A 20,653-nucleotide genomic window follows, 5' to 3' on the forward strand; every position below is an offset into this window, starting at 1 on the left:
GTGTGTGTGTGTGTATATAATGTGTGTGTGTGTATATATATGTATGTATATAATGTGTGTGTGTGTGTGTATATATATGTATGTATATAATGTGTGTGTGTGTGTGTGTGTGTGTGTGTGTGTGTGTGTGTGTGTGTATATATAATGTGTGTATGTATGTGTGTGTGTGTGTATATATATGTATGTATATAATGTGTGTGTGTGTGTATATATGTATGTATATAATTTGTGTGTGTGTATATATGTATGTATATAATTTGTGTGTGTGTATATATGTATGTATATGTGTGTGTGTGTGTGTGTATATATATGTATGTATATAATGTGTGTGTGTGTGTGTGTGTGTATATATAATGTGTGTATGTATGTGTGTGTGTGTATATATATGTATGTATATAATGTGTGTGTGTGTGTATATAATGTGTGTGTGTGTGTGTGTGTGTGTGTGTGTGTGTGTGTATATAATGTGTTTGTGTGTGTGTGTATATATGTATGTATATAGTGTGTGTGTGTGTTTGTGTGTGTGTATATATGTATGTATATGTGTGTGTGTGTATATAATGTGTGTGTGTGTATATATATGTATGTATATAATGTGTGTGTGTGTATATAATGTGTGTGTGTTTGTGTGTGTGTGTGTATATATGTATGTATATAATGTGTTTGTGTGTGTGTATATATGTATGTATATGTGTGTGTGTGTATATGATGTGTGTGTGTGTGTGTATATATGTATGTATATAATGTGTGTGTGTGTGTTTGTGTGTGTGTGTGTGTGTGTATAATATTTATTAGGTCTGGAAGAATATAGACTGTGTTGTCTGATTTGTTATGTGCCATGTGCTGACATCTCTTTCATCCACAGGGACCCGTGCGGTCGCCTGTAGAATCTACCGCCACTCCTGCTAACCAATGATCACCGCCACCATGTCCGGCATAATGACTATGCTGCAGCAATTTGCCAATGGCTTGAGGAGCAAGAATGAAGACGCTCGTACGAAGGCAGCGAAGGATCTACAGCATTATGTCACCACGGAGCTGCGAGAAGTGAGTGATTATAGGGGCGTAACACCCACGGTCTGGATTTAGTACAGTTATGAGGGAAACAGATTAGGCCGGGTTCACACACAGTTTTTTTGCAAGCGGAAAATCTGCCTCAAAATTCCGTTTGGAAGTTTGAGGCAGATTTTCCTCTGCCTGCACGCCGATTTTCGTGGTGTTTTTTGCCCCTTCGTCCATTGAGCGCTGCGGGCATAAAACGTCACGAAATACGTTTTCTCTGCCTCTCATTGATGTCAATGGGAGGTCAGAGGCGTATTTGCGCGAAGATAGGGCATGTACCATCTTTTTTTAAAACCGGCTCGCGGGAGAAAACCGCCTCCCATTGAAATCAATGGGAGGCATTTTCGGCCGTTTTTTGGCGAGTTTTGCGGATCTTTTTCCGCAACAAAAAACTAGTAAAAAAACTCTGTGTGAACATACCCTTAAGCCACCCGTCCGTCTCTTATAAATGTCTCCAGGACACGACGTCGGGTGTGAATATTGAATTCTTGGACCTTGCCGCACGCTCAATAAGTGCAGAGTAAAACCGTTTCCTTCCAAGTGTTTCTTGTCACCCAAGATCAATCTTAACGGTCTAATATATCCCTAATGAAAATTCCTCGTCTGTAGAGTGCTTACATTATAGACCGCAGTGCCAAGTCTGCCTGGCGGCTCAATGGTCGGCACTGTTTCCTTGCAGCGCTGGGGTCCTGGATCTGATGCTCTTCCCATGAGTTTCTCTCTGGCTTCCAACATCAATCCAAAGGCTACAGCTGGGCTGTCCGAGGCAGCTACGTGCCCATAATGAGTGTCGATCGCCATTGATTACAGGTCGATCAGCGCTCAATTACTGTACGGGGACAAAATATAGTTTTATACAATCGTTCTGCCCCCGTACAGTCTACATAATGTCAGCAGCAAATCTCCTGTTTACCCTGTGAGATGTGCTGCGGACAACAATGATTTTTAGCAGCGAAATCCGCAGAATTTCCGCAACAGAATGGGCACGCCACTGCTTTGAGTATTCGCGGCATGACCTGATAATGACCCAACCACGTATAATGTACCGTAAACTGCCAAGAATTTACCGCATTGCAAAACTGCAGTAATGCCGCAGCATGCTAAGGTGTGTCGTTTTGTAACAGCTGGCGAGCCGCAGGTTGTAGAGAACCTTTCCAGAGTTTACATTACTGTCTGTTTTTTTTTGTTTTTTTTTTATGTTCTACATTAACTCTGTCATTTTTTAGGTGAGTCAGGAGGAAGCAACACAGTTCTACGATGAGCTGAATCATTTCATCTTTGAGTTTGTTTCCAGCTCCGATGTGAGCGAGAGGAAAGGAGGAATTCTAGCTATAGGTACGGAATATGGCAACTTTTAGGATTACAACTTTCATCCTCTTCTTCTTTCTATCCCCTTTCCCCCGTTAGAAACTTTTCTCCACAGTGGCTAATGTTATTTTGCACAAGAAAAATGATAGCGAGAGTCTGACCTACTTTTACGTCATGTTTGTAAAGAAGCTTCACACTTCCATTCGCGTTGTCTCACTAGCTGGAGTCAGTCATTTGTTTGCTCAGGATGTTTTTCTGTTCCTCGCAGTGAGCCTGATAGGCGTAGAGGGCGGAAATGCCACCCGAATCAGCAGATTTGCCAATTACCTGCGTAACCTGCTGCCCTCCAGTGACCCCGCAGTCATGGAGATGGCTTCCAAAGCAATGGGGCGCCTGGCTATGGCGGGGGACACTTTCACGGCCGAGTATGTGGAGTTTGAGGTGAAACGTGCCTTGGAGTGGCTTGGCGCTGACCGCAATGAAGGACGTCGACATGCGGGGGTCAGTTCACTTTTCATTACTTTGTTAGTATTAGGCTGGATTCACACGAGCGTGTTCTGTCCGTAAAGCACGGAATGTATTTTGGCCGCAAGTCCTAGACCGAACACACAGCAGGGAGCCGGGCTCCTAGCATCATAGTGATGTACGACGCTAGGAGTCCCTGCCTCTCCGTGGAACTACTGTCCCGTACTGAAAACATGATTACAGTACGGGACAGTTGTCCTGCAGCGAGGCAGGGACTCCTAGCGTCGTACATAACTATGATGCTAGGAGCCCGGCTCCCTGCACTGTGTTCGGTCCGGGATTTGCGGCCGAAATACGTTCCGTTCATTATGGACTGAACATGCTCGTGTGAATCCAGCCTTATGTTTTGTTTGACTTTTATTAATGTAGTCAATGTAGACAGAGCCCATGACATCACATTGTATAGTATGGCTTTATCTAACCCTCGGTACTGACCTCTTGTGTCCCTCTCTTCAGGTTCTGGTGCTGCGGGAGCTGGCGGTCAGCGCCCCTACCTTCTTCTTCCAGCAGGTTCAGCCCTTCTTTGACAACATCTTCTATGGTGTGTGGGACCCAAAACAGGCAATTAGGGAGGGAGCCGTGGCCGCTCTGAGAGCCTGCCTGATCCTGACCACACAACGGGAACCCAAGGAGCTACAGAAACCTCTGTGGTACAGGGTATGGATCTGAACGCTTCATATTGGAATACACGAAAATCCTACATTTTAAAGGGATTGTCTAGTTAATTCACTTTAATATGGGGCACAGTGTGCCTGGCGCTGTTGGGAACTGTGGGGATATGAGTTCTGTTTTTAAAGGGTAACTAAAGTTTAAAAAACTATTGACGTGTCATAGGGACGTGTCGGAAGTTTTGATCAGTGGGGGTGTGAGCACCGAGACCCCCACCAATCCCTAAAATGAAGCGGCGGAAGCACCTGGGTGAGCGCTGTGCCACTTCGTTTCTGATTTGGTTTTCCTCGAACGGTGTACGGGCTCAATAAAAAGTGTGAGTCCGTACCCTGCTCAGAGGAAAGCCGATCAGAAACGAAGCAGCACAGCTTTTCTGCCGCTTCATTGCAGCGATCAGTGGGGGTCTCCGTGCTCGGACCACCACTGATTAAAACGTCTGACATGATACTGAAAAATGTCACGTTTTTGAATGTTGACTCAAGTTGCTCCGTAAAAGAACAATCCAGGCAAAACGGTTACTGTGTTATACCTAGTTTAGGCCTGAGGGGGCGGAGCATGACTTTGTTGCTCTTTGGATCCCTGTGTCATGCTCCGCCCTCTTAGGCCCTGCACTAGGAATAACGCTCTATCCGTTTTACTCTGATTGCGCCTTTTAAAGTGGTATTCCCAACTGAGACATTTATGGCATACCCAAAGGATGTATCATACATGTTTACAAGATAGGGGTGTCCTACTAGCACGTTTGGCACTTTAGAGAGCAGATGAGGTGGAGAATCATGCGTGGTGCTCTCTCTATTGTACTCTGAGGTGTGAAACGCTCACCTATTTTTGAAACTTTCATAAACTACAATGGAGATGCACGTGCGGCCACCTCCTCTCCTCTGCAATACCGAGTAGGGGACACTTATTCTTCCGATAGGTTTAAGGGGAACCCCTACCTATTAGACTTACTGTGGATGTGCCATAGATGTCTCCAATGCAAATATTTAAGTTGTACTGCGGACCTTGGGCGTGGTAAAAGTTGTGCACCCCTGTCCTTCTGAATCCTTAAAGGGAAGATTCACACTTCCGTTTATCAGACAAACCTTAAAGCAGCGTATACTTGAATAGGATGATATCGAACAATTTGTTAACTTTTTTATTTTCCCTTGTTAAATCTCTTTGGTGCAGCAAACATACGAGGAAGCCGAGAGAGGGTTTGACGAGACATTATCCAAGGAGAAAGGAATGAATCGGGATGATCGCCTCCATGGGGCCCTCTTGATTATTAATGAGTTAGTGAGGATCAGCAGCATGGAAGGAGAGGTAACGTGGAATAATAGCCTTCCCTTATACCCCATTAAGGGCAATGGGTGCCATGTATTACTAATGAGTGGCTGCTCCCCTTTCCCTGGCAATAAACCGGATTCCCGGGAAGAAGCTGAATCCCACATTGATCAGTTTATCACCCGGTGACTTCATTCTGATAAATACTGAAAACGCGTCTTATTTTATTCTACTTTTAATGCAGCGATTGAGGGAGGAGATGGAGGAAATTACACAGCAGCAACTTGTCCATGACAAACACTGCAAGGACCTCATAACCTTCGGCTTAAAGCCTCGCCATATCACCCCGTTTGCCACTTTCCAGTCAGTGCAACCCCAACCTACAAATGCTTTGCTGAGCCTCTTGGGATACACAGGACAGCAGGGGATTTTAGGATACGGAGCAGCTCCAACGCCAGAGAAGTCCACCTTGGTTGAAAGTCGTGCATGTCGGGAACTAATAGAAGAAAAGTTTGACCAGGTAAGATATTGTAATCTTTGGTTTTTCTATTCTTTCTCGTATAAGTACATTGAATACTATAAAGAAAGGGAGGAAACCTCCAGCTCACCGGTTCTGCGTCTCCAGAAGTATCGCTCGGATCACCGCGACGGCCCGCGGTGTATATTGCAAGAGAAAAGGAAAGGATGATCCAGCGCTGATGATAGTTTAAAAGGGAAAGACGATTCCCATGTTTATTGAAAAAATCATTAAAATTGGAGAGGAGACGCAGTCTCAAGGCAGGAGTATCCGGGTATGTACCCAAGCCTACGCGTTTCGAACGCAGACTGCGTTCTTAATCATGGCAAAGAAATGCCATGCTTAAGAACGCAAAGAAATGCCATGCTTAAGAACGCAGTCTGCGTTCGAAACGCGTAGGCTTGGGTACATACCCGGATACTCCTGCCTTGAGACTGCGTCTCCTCTCCAATTTTAATGATTTTTTCAATAAACATGGGAATCGTCTTTCCCTTTTAAACTATCATCAGCGCTGGATCATCCTTTCCTTTTCTCTTACATTGAATACTAGTCATTATGTTTATTATATGCCATGTCTTTCCTTTTTTCTTCATAGATTTGTCGTTGGGTCCTAAAGTGCAGAAGTAGCAAGAATCCTTTGATCCAGATGACCATTTTACATGTTCTCCCCCGTCTGGCTGCATTCAGGCCCTCGTCATTTACAGGTAATTCAGAGAGGTTTATCAGGACTTTTGGTTTCTTACAGGGGTTTACCCACCATAGAAAGTGATAACATACTGTTAGGATATGCCATCACTTTCTGATCGGTGGGGGTCCAACTGGTGTGAGCCCCAACGATTCTCAGAATAAAGTGACTGCTACGCTACTTTATCCCTGCACAGCGGTTCTTCCAGCACCTGAGGTTCAGAGAACTGCAGCACCATCGCTGTCATTTTAATGGAGTTGTGCTGCAGTTCAGGAGCCCCAACGGGAAGTGAGTCTCAGAGGTCAGACTCCCACCAATTGGACCTTTATAGTATGTTATGGCATAGCGCTAGGACATTACCCCTGGAACTGTTGCCTGCTTGAAGGGGTATTCCGGTAATAACAATTTATCGCCTCGATAGGTAACAACTGCTAGCTTGGTGGGGGTCTGACTGCAAGAGCACTGCCAGGAGCTGAATGGCGCGGCAGCCGAGCCTGCGCTCTGCTACTCCATTTAAAGGGTAATTAAACCTTCACCAAACTTCTGACATGTCAGAAGTTTTGATTGGTGGGGGTCTGAGAACTGAGACCCCCCACCAATCCCTAAAACGAATCGTCAGAAGTTCTCGTGTGAGCGCTCAGCTGCTTCGTGTCTGTTCGTCTTTTTCCGGAAAGCCGATGTATCGGAGTACAGGCTCATAGACTTTCTATTGAGCCCGTAGTTCGATACGATGATTTACGGAAAAAAAACAAAGCAGCTGACCGTTCACACGAGCACTTCCGCTACTTTGTTTTAGTGATAGGTGGGGGTCTCAGTGCTCTGAACCCCACCAATCAAAACTTCTGACATGTCAGAAGTTTGTTGAACGTTTAGTTACGCTTTAAAGTCTATGGCACTGACGGAAACAGCCAAATGTGTGAGCGCTCGCCTGATTTCTGTTTTATTCCATTTATTGATATTAAAGAGGCTCTGTCACCAGATTTTGCAGCCCCTATCTGCTATTGCAGCAGATCGGCGCTGCAATGTAGATTACAGGAACGTTTTTATTTTTAAAAAACGAGCATTTTTGGCCAAGTTATGACCATTTTCGTATTTATGCAAATGAGGCTTGCAAAAGTCCAAGTGGGCGTGTTTAAAAGTAAAAGTACAACTGGGCGTGTATTATGTGCGTACATCGGGGCGTGTTTACTACTTTTACTAGCTGGGCTTTCTGATGAGAAGTATCATCCACTTCTCTTCAGAACGCCCAGCTTCTGACAGTGCAGATCTGTGACGTCACTCACAGGTCCTGCATCGTGTCGGCACCAGAGGCTACAGATGATTCTGCAGCAGCATCAGCGTTTGCAGGTAAGTAGCTACATCGACTTACCTGCAAACACCGATGCTGCTGCAGAATCATCTGTAGCCTCTGGTGCCGGCTCGTCTGACACGATGCAGGACCTGTGAGTGACGTCACAGCGTGCTCTCTCGAGAACACGGCTGTGTCTGCACTGCCAGAAGCTGGGCGTTGTGAAGAGAAGTGGATGACACTTCTATACACAACGCCCAGCTAGTAAAAGTAGTAAACACGCCCCGATGTACGCACATAATACACGCCCAGTTGTACTTTTACTTTTCAACACGCCCAGTTGTACTTTTGCAAGCCTCATTTGCATAAATACGAAAATGGTCATAACTTGGCCAAAAATGCTCGTTTTTTAAAAATAAAAACGTTACTGTAATCTACATTGCAGCGCCGATCACATGCAATAGCAGATAGGGGCTGCAAAATCTGGTGACAGAGCCTCTTTAAATACCATGATCTTTGTTTTACATTTCGTAGCGGATCAATACCTCCCGGAAACCATGAGCCACTTACTGAGCTGTGTGCGCAAAGAGAAGGAGCGCACCGTGGCCTTCCAAGCTCTCGGACTGATCTCTGTAGCTGTGCGGTCAGAGATACGTTGTTACCTGCCGAAAATCCTGGAGCATGTCAAATCTGCTCTGCCGCCTAAGGATTTTGCTCACAAGTGAGTGTCGATGGTTTCGTTATTTACGTAATGGGCATCATGTGAAGATTATGTTGTCACATGTACAATATGTTTGGTCTTGTGTCCCTGTAAGGAGGGGGGGGGGGGGGGGCTGCAATTGATAGCCGGAAGAAAGATCCCAGCCTGTCTGTCATCTCTCCCCTGTACAGCCCCCTGTGACCCCATGGGGATGGCGATGGGGGCAGGAATTTTCTGTCTATTCTGACACATTCTCCCAATGTACATTACAAAGTTTCCACTGATTTGTGCTTGACACGGGTAACGATGGGTACGTTTTGTTTTAATCTGTAAACTGCACTGCCCGTAGTTTAATATTTCATGTGTCTTGGCACTTAGGAGGCAGAAGTCTATGCAGGTAGATGCCACGGTGTTTACTTGTATAAGTATGCTGGCTCGAGCACTGGGTCCTTCCATCCAACAAGAAGTAAAAGAACTGCTGGAACCAATGCTGTCTGTTGGCCTGAGGTAACGTTTAATACATCTCTTGATCTATCTGTAATACAATTACAATTGGAGTGCTAGAGGGTCTAATCTATTAACTCTGCGAGCCCCTGATGACTCACTGCAGAGTTATCTAAGAGTGTAGAAACGCGTAGGGCTAGTTGTATGTAGATAGGCAGGGAGAGGGTTTTGTTAGCACGAGGGTCACCACATTCAGTACCCGGCACTCACGGTGCCCTCAAGTAGTAGCAGCTTTAGTGTTTGATGCTGGATAAGAAACCCGAGTGCTAGTTCTTTGACGAGAGGGGTTACCGGTCCCAACTTGGAAATAACAAAACTAAAATATAATAAAAATATCAAAATAATTAAAATACAAAAAAATTAAATATATAAAACTCAAAATAAAAATGTTTTGAGCAAAATAAAAATCTTCGTGTGATGGTATTAACCGTTAAAACTTTATAGCACTATCCGAACCGATTTTTGTCTTTTACATGTGTCAATGTAAAGCGCGCAAGCACTAGTGAATTATTTGTAGAGATACAACCGTGTCGTTATTAGAAATTGCTAAATCTGATATTGAAGGTTACGTTGTAACGAAAATGAATTCCCATTGGTCTCCACCCAGTATATAAATATCTGTAATCCCATGATGTATTGTGAAGGTTTATAGATGTGGTTTTTGTCTCCAGCCCGGCCTTAACAGCTGTGCTTTATGACTTGAGTCGCCACATCCCGCAGCTGAAGAAAGATATTCAGGATGGACTCTTGAAGATGCTGTCGCTGGTTCTTATGCACAAGCCACTCCGACATCCGGGGATGCCCAAAGGCCTGGCACAACAGCTCTCCTCTCCTAGCCTCACCAATATCCCCGAATCCAGTGACGTGGGCAGCATCACCTTAGCGCTCCGCACTTTAGGCACCTTTGAATTTGAAGGTAAAGGTTTGTTAAGTCAACTTCATCATTTTTATGTTTTGTTTTTAATATTTTTTTGGCTTGTTTACTACATTAATAAGTCACTGTGCAAGAAATCAGTTTAGGTGGCTCTGTCCGATCAGGATAACCCCATTAATACGCCAGATCCCCAGGTATTGAGCTTACGGCTGGGGGTGCCATGCTGTAGCATTGGACTTGGATGTATTCAGGGATTTCCCATATTCTCGGAGTCTACCCGTGTATACATGTAGAAAAAAAGTTTCTGCATCTTCTCCCGTCATTATCCACATTGTCCTGCTCTTATATTGCCTTACTGTAATGACATCTTTTTCTACAGGTCATTCACTGACCCAATTTGTGCGCCACTGCGCCGACCACTTCCTGAATAGCGAGCACAAGGAAATTCGGATGGAGGCCGCACGCACCTGCTCCCGTCTACTCACACCCTCAATCCAGCTGCTTAGTGGACATGGCCACGTGAGTCAGACGGCTGTGCAGGTGGTGGCCGATGTTCTGAGCAAACTCCTAGTGGTTGGAATTACAGACCCAGGTATAATTCAATCAATCTTTTTTTTTTTTTTGTAGCAAAATATTTAGCATTATAATTATAACAAGACTTAGAATGGAGTTTTCTCTACTTGGTTTTGCAGATCCCGACATCCGCTACTGTGTACTGGCGTCCCTGGATGAACGCTTTGATACTCATTTGGCTCAGGCAGAGAATCTTCAGGCTTTGTTTGTGGCCCTGAATGATGAGGTTTTTGAGATCCGTGAACTGTCAATCTGCACAATCGGCCGCCTCAGCAGCATGAATCCTGCCTTTGTAATGCCTTTCCTTCGTAAGATGCTCATCCAGGTAAGTAATACCTGGTGACCTTCATTTAAGATGCTGCACTTTGAAAATGGATAGTCTAAAGGCATGTTTAGTCGTTCCGTCTTCTGGATGTGACAGAACAACTCATCGTGTTTTCAGGTCCCCACCTAAGGTCATTCTGTTGATACAATAAAGTTGTCCATGTAGGTGCCACATTAGATGGTCAAGGTTACCTTTTGATTAGGGTTCAATAGTGTTTTATTTATGATCCTATAACTTTTTTTTTTTGGACTATGTCGTAACTAATCTTGTTGCTCTCCCCTTCAGATTTTGACAGAGTTAGAGCACAGCGGGGTTGGAAGGAACAAGGAGCAAAGCGCTCGGATGTTAGGACACCTTGTATCCAATGCCCCACGTCTGATCCGCCCGTACATGGAGCCCATTCTCAAGGTACGGTTCTCTTGGAGATCCGTGATCTACATTTATCTTGATATGTTTGATAACTTTTTATATATTTTATAGTTATGGAGGGAAGGAAAACCTATGAGCATTCATGGAGTCTAGACCTGTAGTATTGCAGATTGCCCTAATGGTAAATGGATGACAAATTCTCTCTTTTTAATTCCCAGGCTTTGATCTTAAAGTTGCGGGATCCAGATCCTAATCCCGGAGTTGTGACAAACGTCTTGGCGACAATTGGCGAGCTTGCTCAGGTAAGAATGGACATTTCTTGGTGTTAATATTCTTAGTAATTTATAAAAAAACTTCTGACTACTCCGTGTAGGGCTGGGCAATTAATAGAAAAATAACCCGAAATTCAGCGCAATTAACGGACGTCATCTTGTGCTTTCCTACTTTTTTTAAATATTTTTTTTCCTCTGGTTTAAACTGTATCTGCATCCTCAGGACGCAGATACATTTCAATCCAATGGTAGAGCAGGGGCCTTAAGGTCCCTGCTCTACCATTGACTGTGTATCGCCGGATTCTCACAGGCATTATACTGTGTGGAGGGCTGCTATTGGGGCATTATACTGTGGGGGCAGTTATAGGGGCATTATACTGTGGGGGCAGCTATAGGGGCATTATACTGTGTTGGGGCAGCTATGGTGTCATTATGTGTGAGGGCAGCTGCGGGGCATTATACTGTGTGGGGCAGTTATAGGGGCATTATACTGTGGGGGCAGCTATAGGGGCATTATACTGTGGGGGCAGCTATAGGGGCATTATACTGTGTTGGGGCAGCTATGGTGTCATTATGTGTGAGGGCAGCTGCGGGGCATTATACTGTGTGGGGCAGTGTCGGGGTATATTATGTACAGCCGGCTCAGGGAAAAATTAATTTAATGGCGTAGCATGCAAAAAGGGGCGTGTCCTTAAAGTGTGCATCACCTAAATTATCGTTCATTAACCGTACTCGAGGTTGCATGTTGAATTAATCGTGATTTTGATTTCGGTCATAATTGCCCAGCTCTAAATCAGAGACATGACGCACTGTATGTTGTTCTCACCCACAATGTATACAAGACACCATTAACGGGAAATTCACAACGCATTTCTGCATTTCCAGGTCAGTGGATTAGAGATGAGGAAGTGGATGGATGAACTCTTCCCCATCATTATGGACATGTTGCAGGATTCCTCCTTGCTGGCAAAGAGACAGGTATGTGACGATATGTCAGCGACAAGAGCTGGAATAAATTAAATTGTTCTTGTCCGTAGTCTCCTGACTCCTTACTACCCATAATAGGTTGCCTTATGGACCCTGGGGCAGTTGGTGGCCAGCACGGGGTACGTGGTGGAGCCATACAGGAAGTATCCCTCTCTGCTGGAAGTGCTGCTTAATTTCCTGAAAACGGAGCAAAACCAAGGAATCCGGCGGGAGGTGAGCTACCACGCCGTCAAGCTAACTTCTTACCATATAAACGGATTATCCCAGTCACCAATCCTTAGGCCATCAATTTCTGATCGATTGAGGTCTGACTGCTAGGAACCCACGTAACCTGAGAATGAAGCTTCGCATTGCAGTCCCTTCTTTATTTTTCCCTCCACAGCAGCGCTCCTGGCCGCTCGCTGTGCAGCTCTATCCTAGTGAATGCGCCCATGCTGCAGTTACCTGCACAGCCGTGGGCCAGGACTGACACCGTTCAGGGAAAAAACTTTGAAGGGGATGCAGCTCTACAGCCCCTTTTATTCTCAGGATTGCCGATGTGTCCCGACAGTGGGACCGACACCGATCAGAAAGTGATATCCTATCAATATGCGAACACTTTATGTGATGGGAATACCCCTGTAAGGGAAAGATACTCCTGTTAACCTGGGAGCTCATTTGACACAGATTCTTCATTCTAGGCTATCCGTGTGCTGGGTCTTCTGGGGGCTTTGGACCCTTACAAACACAAAGTAAATATTGGCATGATCGACCAGTCCAGAGATGCTTCAGCGCTGAGCTTATCTGAATCCAAGTCCAGTCAGGATTCAGGTAATTGTCATATAACTTTATGTATCGCATGTGTGAGGTAAATAATACGTAACCCCTTCTAATCTGGTATCTGAAGGGCCAAAGGTTGTGTCTGTCATGGGAACAACTGATAATCCAGAATTTTACCAGATCAGGAGACGTGTTATTTCGGACTACACAGTATTTTGCATTGGGCTCCGAGTCTTTCTGGAGAATCCTCTTTGATTTATTTGCGGGACGATCCAGAGTTATCAGATAGTCTTGTCTGGTTTGAGCCTGGATTCCCCCCACAATGCACTTGGGCTGTGGTCATCATCTTTTGGAGAGTTTTTGTTTTTTATTCATGTTGGTTTCTATTCCCGCTTTTCCTCAGCTGATTATAGCACCAGTGAGATGCTGGTTAACATGGGGAACCTGCCCCTGGACGAGTTCTATCCGGCGGTGTCTGTGGTCACTCTGATGCGGATCCTGAGGGACCAGTCTCTGTCCAACCATCATACTATGGTAGTCCAAGCCATCACCTTCATCTTCAAGTCTCTAGGACTGAAGTGCGTTCAGTTCTTACCCCAGGTGATGCCGACCTTTCTGAGTGTTATCCGCCTGTGCGACAACAACGCGAGAGAGGTATGGGTCTCGCCTGCTCCCACATCTTACTGTGTAGACTGTAGAGCCGCCCCTTACAGTATTTACCTGCTAAGGCCTCATGCACACGACCGTAGCTGTGTGCGCGGTCCGTGATTACGGCACGGGCGGGCCGCGGAGTGTCATCCATGGCCGTCCGCAATCACGGACCGTGCACACACAAGATCTTCAATGAGCCTGGACCGCAATCACACACAAGATGTTCATTGACTTCAATGAGCCTGGACCGCAATCACACACAAGATGTTCATTGACTTCAATGAGCCTGGACCGCAATCACACACAAGATGTTCATTGACTTCAATGAGCCTGGACCGCAATCACACACAAGATGTTCATTGACTTCAATGAGCCTGGACCGCAATTGCGGACCATATGACATGTCCTATTTTAATTTTTTTTGCGGTTCGGGCTCCGGGCAATGCACGGACTGTGGAGACCACGGTTGTGTGCAATGGCCCATAGAGAATTGCGGATGGTATACGGCCGCAAATGCGCGGTCATGTGTGCGAGGCCTTAGACTGCAGTCGTTTCTTGTGTGTTTTTGGTTTCATGGCCACTGACTATATCTCAACTACTATATTTATTGCATCTAGAGTAGGATAACAGGAAGGATTTTCCCTTCCGCTACAACTTTGCACCAAATACTCAGGGTGATAGATTAGAAGAGGTTTGTGTCTAGTTGCTTGGGTGGAGCAGTGACTCGGTGACGCAGCTTGTTGTGCTTCATTATGTCTTTTGTAATGTTGTAACAGTGCAGTTTCTTGTTAGAATAAGGTTGCGCCCGGGTGAGCAATTCTCTAAAATAGTTTTTTTTGTTTTGTTTTTTTTTTTCTGTTCTTTTTTTTGCAGTCTCACCAACCATCTCCTCAAGTAAGTTATGAAGAAACTCCAGTGTTCGGCAGAACAAAATACATATGCAGCTTATAAGCACTGGGGATAGGAGCATTAGGTCCGGGGGTTGAGAGTAAAACCAGGTCTGCTGGATCTGAGGATGAGGACGCCGCTAGATGTGGGGTCTAGTCAGATTAGGACAACTCGTTTTGTTTCTATCATAACCCGTCAATCAAACCGGTTATAAGAGAGTTAGGTGAGGGTCGGCCTTCTGGGCCCCCAGCGATGCCAAGAACTAAGGGCCTCAAATCTGCGCACTCGTATGTTTCCGATGTTCCTATTCTACTCTATAGAGAGGGACAGCACATGCTGCTCTTGGGGCTTTGGGCAACTTGTTTGGTAACCGACCCCCTCCACCTGACTTACTTTTACAATCCTTCTTTTTTCATAATGCGACCCCTTTGACTATGTCTAACCACAAAGCACATCTAACCATTGTTGAGCTTCAATTGATTTTTTTCTAAGTCTTTGTTATTATTAATACATTTGTCTCCAATCGTAAAAAATGTGCGATTAAGACCCTCCGTGCAGAATATATACTCATAGCAGATGATGACGTTTTGTTTTCACTTCCATCCGTCTAATGAGATTTCCTTTCCTCTCTTGTGCTTTGTCATTGGATTTCGGCCTGGAAGAGGACAGGGCTGATGTCGCCTCAGGTAAGTCACGCTGCAGATCTTTCTTCAAGGAAGACATTGAAGGTACTGATTACGGAATCTGCTTGCCAATGAAATACCAGGCTAAATTTGATAGATTTTATGGATTTAAAGGGATTTGCCCATCAGGGACATTTATGGCATATCCATAGGACATGCCAAATGTCAGATGCCTGGGTTCCACCTGTGGGACCCTCCCCTATCTCTAGATCGGGGTCCTCTAAACCTCGTTCTACCTCTCTCGTTTCCTGCTGCCTCCCGGCCACTTCCTGATTACATGGTTGGAAATTACGAAAACCGCGGAGCTCGTGTGCTACGCTGCTTCCGTAACTGCCATTCACTTCTATGGGAGTTACGGAAACAGCGCGTTCCGCTGTGTTCCTGTTGACATGGTCGGAAGTCGCAAAGTGGCCGGGAGGCAGCGGGAACCGAGAGAGGTAGAACAGGGTTTAGGGAGCCCTGTTCTAGATATTGGTGCTGGTCCCAGAGGTGGGACCCGCATCTATCTGATATTTATGACCTATCCTGCGAAAACCCCTTTAAAGAGGCTCTGTCACCAGATGATCAAACCCCTATCTCCTATTGCATGTGATCGGCGCTGCAATGTAGAGAACAGTAACGTTTTTGTTTTTTTTGGAAAAGGATAATTTTTGGCCAAGTTCTGAACAATTTTATATTTATGCAAATGAGCCTTTCTAATGGACAACTGGGCGTGTATTGTGTGTGTACATCGGGGCGTTTTTACTTGTTTTACTAGCTGGGCGTTGTGAATAGAAGTGTATGATGCTGACCAATCAGCATCATACACTTCTCTTCGTTACCACCCAGCTTCTGGCAGTGCACAGACACACAGCGTGTCCTCGCGAGATCACGCTGTGACGTCACTTCCTCCCACAGGAACTTCATCGCGTCGGACGAGCGAGATCACGCTGTGTGTCTGCACTGCCAGAAGCTGGGTGGTAACGATGAGAAGTGAATGATGCTGATTGGTCAGCATCATACACTTCTATTCACAACGCCCAGCTAGTAAAACAAGTAAACACACCCAGATGTAACCAACACAAGACACTCCCAGTTGTCCATTAGAAAGGCTCATTTGCATAAATATAAAATTGCTCATAACTTGGCCAAAAATGATCGTTTTTAAATAAAAACGTTACTGTAATCTACATTGCAGCGCCGATCACATGCAATAGGAGATAGGGGTTGCAAAATCTGGTGACAGAGCCTCTTTAAAATAAATGTCCATCTCTGAACGCTATTTTTTTGGGTTCAGAGTTCTGTGGTGATTATTTTCTTAAAGAGGCTCTGTCACCAGATTTTGCAACCCCTATCTGCTATTGCAGCAGATCGGCGCTGCAATGTAGATTACAGTAACGTTTTTATTTTTAAAAAACGAGCATTTTTGGCCAAGTTATGACCATTTTCGTATTTATGCAAATGAGGCTTGCAAAAGTACAACTGGGCGTGTTGAAAAGTAAAAGTACAACTGGGCGTGTATTATGTGTGTACATCGGGGTGTGTTTACTACTTTTACTAGCTGGGCGTTGTGTATAGAAGTATCATCCACTTCTCTTCACAACGCCCAGCTTCTGGCAGTGCAGACACAGCCATGTTCTCGAGAGATCACGCTGTGACGTCACTCACAGGTCCTGCATCGTGTCGGCACCAGAGGCTACAGATGATTCTGCAGCAGCATCGGCGTTTGCAGGTAAGTCGATGTAGCTACTTACCTGCAAATGCTGATGCTGCTGCAGAATCAAGTGTAGCCTCTGGTGCCGACACGATGCAGGACCTGTGAGTGACGTCACAGTGCTGCACTGCCAGAAGCTGGGCGTTGTGAAGAGAAGTGGATGACACTTCTATACACAACGCCCAGCTAGTAAAAGTAGTAAACACGCCCCGATGTACGCACATAATACACGCCCAGTTGTACTTTTACTTTTCAACACGCCCAGTTGTACTTTTGCAAGCCTCATTTGCATAAATACGAAAATGGTCATAACTTGGCCAAAAATGCTCGTTTTTTAAAAATAAAAACGTTACTGTAATCTACATTGCAGCGCCTATCTGCTGCAATAGCAGATAGGGGTTGCAAAATCTGGTGACAGAGCCTCTTTAATATACTTTTTTATAGTGGTCAGAGTTTAGTCTATCGGATACACAGCTCCAAGTCCCCTGTATAGGCATAAAGGTAAAACATAAGACCTTAACCCTTTCATGAACGGCAGTGTTTGGGTCTTGCTGCCTGGATCAAAAGTGCACATTTTGGAAAGATGCACATTTTTTTTTTTTATTCTAGGCATATATATATATATTTTTTTCAGAACATGTAAGGTCCAGTTCACACAGTTTTTTGGACGCGGAAACCACGTCTGAAAATACGCCAAAAAACGGCCAAAAATGCCTCTCATTGATTTCAATGGGAGGCAGAGAAAGCGTATTTCGCTGCGTTTTATGCCCGCGGAGGCTCATCCGGAGGAGCGGCAGTCTAGTTGCCCGGTCTTCCTTCATGACGATACGACTCTTCGTCATGTGACCGGCCCCGCTGTACTCTATACAAGCAGTAGTGCGTACTTACATAGAGTACAGCAGGGCCGGTCACGTGACGAAGAGTCGTATCGTCATGAAGGAAGACCGGGCAACTAGACTTCAGGTTGATAATTTTTGGTCCCCACATAAGCCCTTTAATGTATTCACAGTATGCAGTAAGCTCCCCCTAGTGGTGGCTGCAGGGGTCAACAGGTAATGTTTTAAATCTATGCCTATGCAGAAGATTTTGATTTTTGTATGAGAAGAACAAAGCTCCGATTACTATAAAGATGGATATAGAGATGAATGAGCACAGAATATTGAACCTCTTTAGTTACAAAAAAACAAAGCAAAATGTTGTTCAGTAATGACTGAGAATAATTTAGAACGAGGCCTCAACCAGTCACCACGTATTCCCATTAGTTATAACGATATTATTTCCAACAATATAATGGTAATAGTTCCTGATGGTTTATTATTGTATCTGTGTCCAGCTTTAGTCTGATCAGTTGCTCTGTGAACCTGTTGATTGCTGCCTGTTTTAGTCCATGTTCACACTGCCGTCGGCGGCTCTGTTTAGGGACTGTCAACTGTCCCGGTGAATCTGACGGAAAGAATAGCGCTGGATGCAATGACGGAAACTGCGGTGACAACCGACAGACTTCATTGTAAGTCAATGGGGCCTGTCGGGGGCGCCGGTGGTATCTATCGTTCGACCAGTCTGACTATGCCTCGTTCCGTTTAAAACAGAAACCGCGACCCAAGTGTGAACAGAGCCTCATATGATTGTGTCCCTCATGGTATCTAATGATACAGCTGCTCCGATATTCTCTGCATTGCATGTAGATCACTGAGCGCTGACAATGTTTCATGTCATGTAAAGATTAGATTTGCGCCAAGAAATAAACCATTCCTGTCCCTCTCCCATGTTCTCTGCAGTTTATGTTCCAGCAGTTGGGAATGTTGGTTTCCTTTGTGCGGAGTCACATCCGTCCCTACATGGATGAGATCTTCGCCTTGATCAGAGTAAGTATTCTCCTCGCTTCAGCAGCGATTACAGCCATGACTTCTGTATGAGCTTGTATGTCATTGGGAAAAATCTCAGCCGTGTGGATGAAATATCCGAAATGGGTGAGAAATGAAAGAGGTTGTATGAGCTTAAAAAACATGGCAAATTTTCTTCTAGAAACAGCGCCTCCCCTGTGCATGGGTTGTATCTGGTATTGCAGCTCTGCTCCATTGACGCGATTTGAGGATGAGCTGCAATTACAGAGATGTTTTACTAATCGTATACAACCCAAATAGGGAATTGCTATTCAGGCAATGCTGGACTATATTTTGAAGGGCATCTCTGAAGTTTGATGTGTATGGCCAAGTAATGTTAATCTCTCATTTGTTCCTGGCAGGATTACTGGACTATGAATAATCCCATTCAGAGCACCATTATTTTGCTCATCGAGCAGATCGTCCTCGCGCTAGGAGGAGAGTTCAAGCTTTACCTGCCTCAGCTCATCCCTCACATGCTGCGGGTTTTTATGCACGACAGCAGCGCGGGACGCTCCGTGACCATTAAGGTAAGAGGTATGAGTCTGTGCGTTAGGATGTGTTCACACGTGGTCGATTTGTTGCAGAAATTTCTGCCATTGAATATCCGTTCCATGCATGTGTTTGGGCAGTTCCCGCTCAGGTGCGTGGATTTCCGCCAGCCCCATTCAGATGCGTGGGACAGTCGCAGACATTTCTGAAAGAATCTGACTCTAAATTTGAAAGGGGTTTTCTCCGAGCAGTCAACAGGGGGACTTGTAATAACCGGATGTGAAGAACGGGCTGGTTTTGGTCCCGGCCGTCTGTGGTGAGGAGGTTGCACATTCGTTTGTGGTCCCTCTGGAATGGAAGCTACGGAAAGTGCCGAGTACTTACAGGGGTTTTTGGCTCGGTATGCCTGTTGCAGTATATAGATGTGATAGAGGATGGGTCCCCACTTTATCACTGCCAAGACCCCTCTCCTGACCCGGCTCCTCCGTGCATTACTCCAATGTTAATTTCCGCGGGCGCGGGGCAATCATTAATTTTTATGTTACAGGGCAAATGAGGACTCGATGAACATCCCCCGGCAATACCAGCCAATCCCAGGGGGGGGATTGGGGATGTCTTGGCAGTGGGGGGGGGGGGGGGGACACACCACACAAGAAGGGGTTTTTCAAGTCACACATTTTTGGAAAACCCCTTTAATATATTTTTCATTTATTAATGTTTTGTTTATTTTGTTTTTACCTTTTTTTTAATTTATTTTTTTCAGCTTTTGAACGCGATACAAATGTTTGGGGCTAATCTGGACGATTACCTACATCTCCTCTTACCACCTATTGTAAAGCTGTTCGATGCCCCGGATTCACCTTTACAAGCACGAAAGTAAGAATATCCTCATATACTCCGGCGACCTCTCCATTCTGTCTAGGACAATGGTTACCTGTTAAAGGGCTTGTGTCATCTCTTGGTGTCGTTGCTGTAATTTCTAAGTAATATAATAGTCGACCGTGCATATAAAAAGCCAACATTGGTCGCTTTACCCCCGGGGTGCACGTACCCGCACTAAAAGATGCGTTTGAGAAGTCCCTGAACACTTTGCTTACTTTCCAGGCAGACGTTCTCTCACGGGCAGCGGCAGCTTCTGTCTTGTTGCACTTCCTCCAGAGGTTCAGATGCTAAATGTCTGTTTCTACTCCGGAGAGGTTCATTGGCTTCGTATAAGATGGAGTTAGATTATAATGTGTGCAGGAAATAATAATGAAATGCTGTAGTAACAACACATAGGAAGCAGTTGGGGGGGATTAAAGGGGTTTTCCGAAACTATTCTATAATAGCTTATCTCAGGATAGGCTATCAATATCACATTGGTAGGAACTCCCATCATCCCACCGATCAGCTGACTGAAGACCCACAGTGCTCCACTACTTCATTGTTTACCAGATACAGCCTTGTACATTTGAATGAGACTGAGATGCAGTACCAAGCACAGCCACTACCAAATATACGGCGCTGTGTACGGTTATCCATGAACATGTGGCGCTCACTGATTGGCGTGGCTGCCGGGAGTCGGACTCTCCCCCATCTAATATTGATTGTCCATCCTAAGGATAGGCCATCAATGTGTGTCCTGGAAAAAATACCTTTTTAAGTATGGCCATAAATAGTGCACAGTTCCCTCTCCTGACC

At 45.2% G+C, this 20,653-nt stretch overlaps 1 protein-coding gene across 5 annotated transcripts in view; it reads left to right on the plus strand.

Moving 5' to 3' along the window:
* The window catches only part of MTOR (mechanistic target of rapamycin kinase), a 109,332-nt gene that overhangs the window by 9,657 nt on the left and 79,022 nt on the right, over positions 1-20,653 (plus strand). For 2 of the 5 annotated variants that reach the window (XM_075839360.1, XM_075839364.1), the window contains exons 2-24: positions 866-1,047; positions 2,289-2,397; positions 2,639-2,871; positions 3,352-3,552; positions 4,735-4,869; positions 5,075-5,350; positions 5,943-6,051; positions 7,855-8,041; positions 8,399-8,527; positions 9,196-9,440; positions 9,778-9,990; positions 10,091-10,296; positions 10,582-10,704; positions 10,884-10,967; positions 11,823-11,915; positions 12,003-12,137; positions 12,605-12,734; positions 13,087-13,337; positions 14,208-14,228; positions 14,885-14,950; positions 18,377-18,463; positions 18,844-19,011; positions 19,737-19,849. In XM_075839360.1, the coding sequence (XP_075695475.1) occupies positions 913-1,047; positions 2,289-2,397; positions 2,639-2,871; positions 3,352-3,552; positions 4,735-4,869; positions 5,075-5,350; positions 5,943-6,051; positions 7,855-8,041; positions 8,399-8,527; positions 9,196-9,440; positions 9,778-9,990; positions 10,091-10,296; positions 10,582-10,704; positions 10,884-10,967; positions 11,823-11,915; positions 12,003-12,137; positions 12,605-12,734; positions 13,087-13,337; positions 14,208-14,228; positions 14,885-14,950; positions 18,377-18,463; positions 18,844-19,011; positions 19,737-19,849 (3,449 nt within the window). In that variant the 5' untranslated portion in view covers positions 866-912. The remainder of the gene's footprint in view (positions 1-865; positions 1,048-2,288; positions 2,398-2,638; positions 2,872-3,351; positions 3,553-4,734; positions 4,870-5,074; positions 5,351-5,942; positions 6,052-7,854; positions 8,042-8,398; positions 8,528-9,195; positions 9,441-9,777; positions 9,991-10,090; positions 10,297-10,581; positions 10,705-10,883; positions 10,968-11,822; positions 11,916-12,002; positions 12,138-12,604; positions 12,735-13,086; positions 13,338-14,207; positions 14,229-14,884; positions 14,951-18,376; positions 18,464-18,843; positions 19,012-19,736; positions 19,850-20,653) is intronic. The other 3 variants (XM_075839362.1, XM_075839361.1, XM_075839363.1) reach the window with 3 other exon arrangements.

The sequence above is a fragment of the Rhinoderma darwinii genome, chromosome 10 (assembly GCF_050947455.1).
Source record: "Rhinoderma darwinii isolate aRhiDar2 chromosome 10, aRhiDar2.hap1, whole genome shotgun sequence".
Classification (NCBI taxonomy): domain Eukaryota; kingdom Metazoa; phylum Chordata; class Amphibia; order Anura; family Rhinodermatidae; genus Rhinoderma; species Rhinoderma darwinii.